At 34.2% G+C, this 8,631-nt stretch overlaps 1 protein-coding gene across 1 annotated transcript; it reads right to left on the bottom strand.

The window, feature by feature from the left end:
- Positions 1-4,991: 4,991 nt before the first annotated feature.
- LOC132628262 (uncharacterized) lies at positions 4,992-6,429 on the bottom strand. The gene is made up of 3 exons (XM_060344043.1): positions 5,882-6,429; positions 5,472-5,546; positions 4,992-5,389 (listed from the first exon to the last, which is right to left on the bottom strand). Exons 1-3 carry the CDS (start codon positions 6,044-6,046, stop codon positions 5,336-5,338), a joined length of 294 nt encoding a protein of 97 aa, XP_060200026.1. The 5' UTR covers positions 6,047-6,429; the 3' UTR covers positions 4,992-5,335.
- Between the last annotated feature and the right edge of the window lie 2,202 nt (positions 6,430-8,631).

Below are 8,631 nucleotides of genomic sequence, written 5' to 3'. Positions count from 1 at the left end.
AACACTCAAAAAAGCTAAAATCAACTTATAAGCCAATCCAAACGGGCTCTTAGGCCATATTTCCATTGACATAATACTACTAGTTTTTACACCAGCTTTATTAAAGGACAACCAATTGAAACAGACGACAATATTAGGCAAGCAATCAACTATTTCTCAGCCATAAATCAGTTTGAAGTAGAATGTATGAATACTCTATGGTTATCCAGCCCTATTCAAGTATATTTCATTCTCTGTCTTTTGAAATGTAAAAGGTTCGATCGATCTCACACAATCACTTTAATGCAAACTAGTTCGCACTGTCTATATAGATCATTTACTTCCACACGGCTTTGCTAAACTCGCATTGATTCAAGAAACTATACATATTTTTAAAGACAATTTTGCTTCATGTGACGTCTTTAGATCCAATGATCCATCTGATTTTGTCACTTCAATCATCACATCTGATCTATCGATATAATTAAATGTTTACAGCAAAACATAACTAAACCATTTCAAACACGATTATCCTAGCTTTGGGACAGTTTGTGGGAATTAGTATATTCAAACAATGCTCGTCTCTTTTTATTTTTCCTTATGATAGTTGCACAAGCTATTAGATGCACAAAAGGTCAAAAGTCAGACATGCTAGTCTACTCATTCACTCACCTAACTGGATCAAAATTCAAAAAGATTGAGAAAAATCCAAAATAGAAAACACAACCCCCGACAAAAGTAAACAAGGATATTATCTGTTTCTTCACCCTTTTTTTCTCAAGGTTGTTCACCTTACTTGTGGTTAGGTAATTCCAGATGTCTAATCATTTTCTCTTAGTTTCCTTGAAAACTGACCATTCTGGCAAAACCAGGTAGTAATCGTCTACTTTTGGAACTTCTTGGCCAACAACGGCTTCATAGAAAAGGTGAAAGAAGATATTACATATGGAGATATTAATAGAACAAACTAAACGAACATGTATTAAGCTGAAAAGGTAAAGCATCTATTACCCTAAGAGTTTCCAATCTAGTCACTAATCAGAAGCAGCATTAAACTCAAGCAGTGAAACACGAAAATATAACAAATAAAACTCGGAACAAAAAGAGCACGAAATTCCAATCTCCATAAACAAAAGGTCCATTTTCCCTGTACAACAACAACATACCCAGTGTAATCCCACAGGTGAGGTCTAGGCAGGTTAGTGTACGCGGACCTTACCTCTACCTTTGTGCTGTTTCCGATAGACCCTCGACTCAAGTAAAATAGGAACAATCATTAGGATAGCAAGAAAACTACAGCAGAAGAGACAGCAAGTGGTAATAGAATACTAAGAAGTTCTATTATAGTTCCCAAGAAAGTACTTTTGTCCGAATTGGAGAATTGGACCAGATAGAACTTCCAAATGAAGTTCTAGCAGAGGCTTAATCATTAAAATACTAATCCAACATATCATCAAAAAGTAAGTCTCATATATTCAATACTAGAGAAAGATAATTGGGTTAAGAGAAAACAAGGAAACCCCAACAGCAGATGTTAAAGATTGAGAGGGGGTCTAAAGGAAATTATGACCGAAAATCTAGCACATTGATTCGGCTCAAAGACAATGAATCCAAAGCGTCACCAGCATAAACACAAGAAGTTAGCACGTTCAGCTATCATTGGCCTCAGATATCTACTGCAACATTGCAGAGGAGTTTCCAACAAGAATGGCCAACAATTTCATATCAGCAAAGTGCAGGACCAGCATTCAGCAAGGATGGCCTGTCCATTATATATCTGTTGCTGTCTATCAGTGATAAGCCTGACTACACATGTGAAGCAAGCAACTCAGATTTTCATTACCAGTTAAAGTTTTTTTCTTTTCAAGTATACAGGCCCTTGCTCACTGTTGAGTATAGATCTCAAAAATCAATAACAGCTTTTTGTCAAGAATCAATCCCAGATTTTGTCATAAGTGGAAAATTCTGGACAAGCTTTTGGTGAAGCAACTACATCTCAGAAAGATTGTAAAATCCTGTTCTATATTAAGAAAGACACACAACTACACAAAATTCATAAGCAACTCTATTCCAGCAAAGAGGGTAAACTCCTGCTCTATATTAAGAAAGACACACGACTACCCAAAATTCATATTTTACCGGAAGGAGTCATTATGTAGAACCTGGAACAACACCTCGTCAGTATCACAGTCAATATGCATGGTTAACCGGTTGAGATCAGATAAAATTATGCAAAAATATAATGATGTCGAGGAAACAATTAGTAGCATTCATACGCAGTCCTTTCGTCTACATTGCACATCTTCCTATTTCTTGATTTGTCTAGAACAGTGTGACTACGACGTCGTTTCGACTATTTCGTCAATCATATTTGATTTATTGCGAACCGCAAAGCTACTGGACTCAGTAGGCATAGACGAACCTGTAGCTCTCTTTTCAGCCAAGTCTAGCTCCTTCAGTATCTAAGGAGTACTTGTCGCTCTCTCCATTCCTTTTACTTGGGGAGTCTGAGACATTCCTTTTTCACCATGGCTTCCTCATCTTCTTTTTCTGATATTTTAAATGCCAACGGATATGGTTGCAGTATCTTTTATGTAACTTATATCCCTCCATCCCAATTTATATAGCACATATTTATAGCCATGCAAATGTCTATGGCTAGTTTTAGACCACAAGTTTCACAAGTCTTTATATTTTTTAAATTCAGTGCCAAGTCAAACAGTGTCACGTAAAGTGGGATGGAGAGAGTAATTCTCTAGGTTTTTATTTGGTAAAATGAGAACTAATTAATTACTGCCAAATCAAGACCAAGTTATCAAATTCACCCACAATACTGAACTAGGCGATTGTTTTTGGGATGAAAGTAGTATTATTCTACGCAATAGAATCACTGGATATGATTATGCAATTTTCAGTTGAAAGAAACATTGATGCATAAATCCAATCTTATAAGATAATAAGGAAAACTTCCTAATAACAAGTTTGATGGAATTTAACTTGACATATATGGCTGAGCACAGCCCTGGGGCCTCAAAGAGAATGATACAGAAAAATCAGAATGTAATTCTACAAGAAGTCCATGTTTGAGTTCCTTTCGCTGAAATTCTGAAGTATAGCATTCAAGTCATTCACGTTGAAAATGCTAAGATAAGTACCTACAGAACCATCCTGCACTCCATTAAAATCACGTAGGATCATAAAGGCTACATAATTTTCCATAATTTTCCAGCATCAGACCAGTCAACACTCGGCAAGTTTTGTGAATTTCCAGAAGAGAAGTTCAAATAGATATGGTCTCGGCACGAAGCTGTGTTGCTTCACCTCCCCCTTCACAACGTTCAGTGAAGATAAGGTTTCATGCTCGTACTCTTTTTACCCTTTATTTCTTTTTTAAAAAAAAATACTTTAAGACTCCTCGTTCTCTTTTACCCTTTATTTCCTTGTTTTCTTTTTCTTTTAAGGTCATCCAAATGAACATCTGAAATTGCCTTGAAAATAGTTCATTTCAAATGAGTTAAAAGAAATCCTGTAGCTAACGGGATCATTTTTCAATTCATGATTTTTCAGAGTTTTCATTTTCCTTCCGCTCTAAAGAAACAATTATTAGAATTCAAAGAAAAGTAACTCCTACCAAGCAAGATATCCCCGAGGGTCAGTGGTGCACGGTTCGAAACTCGATGGATAAAATCCTCCACCCTTCCCACTTATATACCAGGCTTTTGTCTGCGGCAAAGTTCGAACCTGTGAAGTATGCTTAACCCATAGACCGCACGTTGAGCTCTTACTGGTAGACCAAAGCCCTTGGCGTAACTCTTTATATTTCTACTTCAGTAGTACTTTCATTTATCATATTAACAATGAATCTTCATAAAGAAAATCACATTTAAAAATAAATGAATTTCTAGTCAACCCTATATCTCTAATAATAAAATCTGAAAATAATAACATAAAGTATTACATTAAAGCTTAGTTTTGCTTATTTTTAGGGTTTTTAAGAATTCAAGTCTTGACCAGAAAAGGTATGTAATAAGATCTATCAAATAAAAAATCTACGTCCTATAACTAAAACTTTTTTATATATAGATTAGTTTTTAAAAAATAGCTTCTTAGCTGTACTACACTTCAATTGTACTTGTTAATTATTGCCTTCTTAATAGAAAGTAAAGAAAAGGAAAGGGAATCTCAAATCAAAATAAAGCTAGAGTCTAGAGACTATATAAGTTATCACAAATTTCACAAGACTGTTCTTCAGTTCTCTTTTCTGTCAAAATGAAGAGTGATCGAGCTCGTAACAAATGTTTAATCACATAGTTATTTCAAGGCTGAATATATCATGTATCAAAAGTTTAGAAATAAATAAATTGCAATAGTTTCCTAAACTCCTCAAATCAGCAAGCCGTCAGATGAAGTTTTCACCAACGGCTATCCATAATTCAGAAGCAAGACATGAAGTCAAAACCTAAACATCTCAATACTAGGGCGACATCAAGATAAACTAAGAACATTGAAGTCGAAGGTTGACATACCTCAGAAGTCAACCTTCGACTAGAGGCAAATATTAAGGGTATCCTTTATTGAAGTGTGTGATCATCTCTCCAAAAGTTTTTTCACTTGTTAGACAGGAAACACTTCTATTTACTTAATTATGTCTCAACACGCCCCTTCGCGTGCAGCCTGATTCTGTTTCAGGAGCCAAGCGCATGGAAATTCTTTATAATAATGGGAGGATGATAAGGTTGAACCTAGGACCTCTACTTGCTACGGATACCGTGTTCAAGTATGTAATTATCTCATCTAAAAGTTTAAAATGTTAGACAAAGTACGGCTTTATCTACTTAATTATATCCCAACATCCTTCATAATTTATCTACAGAAAAAGTCAAGGTTTAAGCATATGTAAGGTAGAAGTAAAAGTAACCCTCTATCATTGCAGATTGAAATTGGGAATAAAAAATAGCAAGATTCTTGAAATTTGATGACCCTTAATACAGAAATCCTTATTAGTTAACATAAGAATAGAAGCTGGCCGTAACCAGTTAACAAATACATATAAACTTTGAACATTCAACAAAAATGTTCATGTAGCTCACATTGAAAGGAAGAAAACAGTATAACGTTATTCAAGAATCTCACCTTGAAAACAAAAAAAATGCTACATTCTATCAACAAAAACTTAAAGCTTACATGATTTTCTTCTCTAGGTATAGATAATTATTGCCCCCATAAAAAAAATGAGTTCAGAAGTACAAGTATATAAGCTCCTATACGCCAATGGGCAGCAGTAACTCCAAAGGGATTACAATTCCCTGAGCATTATGCAAGCTAACTTACAGAATGGCATCGAATTCCGGCAAAGCTATTCTTCAGATCTTTTAGTTTTGTTCTTGTTACCGTATATCAATCCAGTTTCCTGCCAAGTTTCATTAAACGAATAAGACTAATACTCAATACAGCAGAGACAGCCCTTGATGGAAGTTCAAAGGGCAACGTACCTGTGGATCAGGAATAGGTTTTCGCTTCTCAACATAACGATAAGTATCTGATGCAGCAGCCAAAGCCGCCTTTTCCTGTCACCCCAAAATTTAAGAGAAAAATCCTTAAGAAATACTAAAAACTGCCCGAATTGAGCATAAAGCCTATAGAATATTCATACAGCTGAGCCAACTAGTTTAGAATTGAGGGCTAGTTGATTGATTGACTTGTAAATACTACTCCCTCCATGGCTCCGCCCCCACGCTTTTCACTTTTCACTCATTGGATTAGATTAACTCAATATTTTAAGATTAAAATTTACATATTTGAAACTACACGATATAAGTTGCAGCTTATGAATCTCGAGAAATGAAAAGTGTCACGTAAATTGGGACGGAAAAAGGGGGGGAAATTGTTAATTGAGAAATACCTGTTGTTGTCTGTTGAGTTCCTGAGAGGGTTTGACCCATAGATAGTAAGCTAAAGTACCGGCAACGACCCAAGATGCCAAATTGCTTCCACCCCTTAAACCTCCCGTTAAGTTTCCGAAAAAGGATCTAACATTACCCATCGATTTCCTCCAATCATTCGCCATTCCTTTCTCTCTCCTTCAGCCTAATTTCTTGTCACCCCTCTTAGTCACTGGGAATTCTGCCCTGGGCCTCTATTTAGCGGCCCATCAATGTGATCGGATCTCTTGTTAGTTTTCTGCCGTATTAGTCAGGCTGATCCATTTCCTAAACCCTCAATCAGCCCAAATGAAATTAAGCTGACAGCCTCTACTCCATCACCATGTGTGGACCATCAACCAAAGTTACGTAAAAATTTCATTGCTACTCTAATTCCACGCTGCTATTTAACTTGTATTTACTTTTTACAAAAATTTGCACATCTATCCACTTAGTCTTACTTCACACAAAATGCCTCAAGTTACGTATTGCTGAAATCCAGGCAAAAATAATTAAATTCGACCATTTGTGTCTGAAACTCAAGCAAACATGACTGAACTTCACCCGTATGAAACTTTACAAGGATAGACTTACAAATATTTATGCACTATGAGTATAGTTTAAATGGTAATCCCAAAACCAAGTATTTGCGCGCTTCGGTCCCCAAGCTACCTATACATGGGGAAGTGCATAAATAGCCATTTTAGCCCCCCCCCCCCCCCACCCCCGGGCCATTTGAACATTTATCAGTTTTGAATTTGAATTGTGGCCTGTGGGTCTGAAGTTGGGCTATGTCAAGCCTTTCCATAACTCCAAATCCAGCCTAGCTCTAAATGTGATAGTTACATTAGCAAAGAAAAAAGAATGAGATGTGAAAATAAAAAAAAAAAAAAAAAAAAGAGAAAGAATAGTACAAAATAGAAGAAAAAGAAAAGGATTATATTAATAAGGGATAATTTGATAAATATAAAATTATGATAAGGATGTTTTTATCTTTAAAAATATTTTTCCGCTTCCGCTTCTTTGTAAAAGCTAAAATTTGTAGCTTCATCTCATAAGCAAGAAAATTGCTACACATGCTGCTCAAAAATACTTTCCCATTTCGGCCAAGCAAATCTTTTTATGTTGAAGAAAATTAATATTTTTAGCTTCTTAGAAGCTCGTTCCCAAACCAGCTATAATAACTGACTAGACGGCTTATGCCCGTGCTGCGTATGGACCCAACACTTTAGATTATAGTGCATCTATGTGTATGTAGTTGTCTTTGAATATATATATATATATATATATATATATGTTATGTTTAAAACATGATTAATATAACATTGTAGTTTGTGCTCCGTATCTAAAATTTTATTATATTAATGTTTGCTACGAATACAAAATCGGCAAATGTATTAATATTTTTTAAAAGAGAAGACTTGTTGTAGAAATTGATTTTCTATCTAAACGAAGAAATACTATTTTTTAATTGTTGGTAAATATTCTCGGTTTAGCTCATTTAACTTGTCATGTTGTCTTTTGCATTAAATTCTATCTTATTTTAAAATATAAATATTTTAAGTATATTTAGTGAACATAATAACTTGATTTTGTCAATATGGGATACTATGTTCAAAACACGATTAATATAACATTTTAGTTTGTGCTCCGTATTTAAAACTTCATTATATTAGTGTTTGCTACGAATACGCATGGTGTTTAATATGGGGCCCACATTTTTTTTTTAACATTGTTTGTTTTTTAAATATGGGATTCACTTTTTTTTTTCAATATTCCTTGATTTTGTTAATATGGGGTCCACTTTTTTCCCGTGAGTTTGGATGTGGTGGGTTCCAGTTTTTTTTAATACTGGATGGTGTTTAATATGGGGCCCACAATGTGGGATTCATTTTTTTTTATATATATATTGCTTGATTTTGTCAATGTGGGATACTATGTTCAAAACACGATTAATATAACATTGTAATTTGTGCTCTGTATTTAAAACTTTATTATATTTGTGTTTGCTACGAATACGCACGGTGTTTAATATGTGGCCCACAATTTTTTTTTTTTTAATATTGCTTGATTTTGTTAATATGGGGTTCACTTTTTTTTTTCCCGTGAGTTTGGATGTAGTGGGTTCCACTTTTTTTTTTAATACTGGATGGTGTTTAATATGGAGCCCACATTTTTTTTTAATATTAGTTGTTGTTTAATATATATAGGGCCCACAATTTTTTTTTACAATTTTTTTAATGGGCCTGTTTAATATGTGGCCCAATTTTTTATTTATTTTTTATATATACTATGTTCAAAACACGATTGATATAACATTGTAATTTGTGCTCCGTATCTAAAACTTGATTATATTAGTATTTGCTAATAATACAAAATCTGCACTTTTTTTTTTGACATTGTTTATTTTTTTTAATATGGGATTCATTTTTTTATATATATATTGCTTGATTTTGTCAATATGGGGATACTATGTTTAAAGCACGATTAATATAACATTATAGTTTGTGCTCCGTATTTAAAACTTTATTATATTAGTGTTTGCTACGAATACGCACGGTATTTAATATGGGGCCCACAATTTTTTTTAACATTGTTTGTTTTTTTAATATGGGATTCACTTTTTTTTTAATATGGGATTCACTTTTTTTTTCCCCGTGAGTTTGGATGTGGTGGGTTCCACCTTTTTTTTAATACTGGATGGTGTTTAATATGGGGCCCACATTTTTTT

This window comes from Lycium barbarum, chromosome 2, assembly GCF_019175385.1.
Source record: "Lycium barbarum isolate Lr01 chromosome 2, ASM1917538v2, whole genome shotgun sequence".
Lineage (NCBI taxonomy): Eukaryota > Viridiplantae > Streptophyta > Magnoliopsida > Solanales > Solanaceae > Lycium > Lycium barbarum.
Note: the sequence above shows the minus strand (reverse complement) of the source record. Positions and strands in the feature narration are given on the sequence as shown.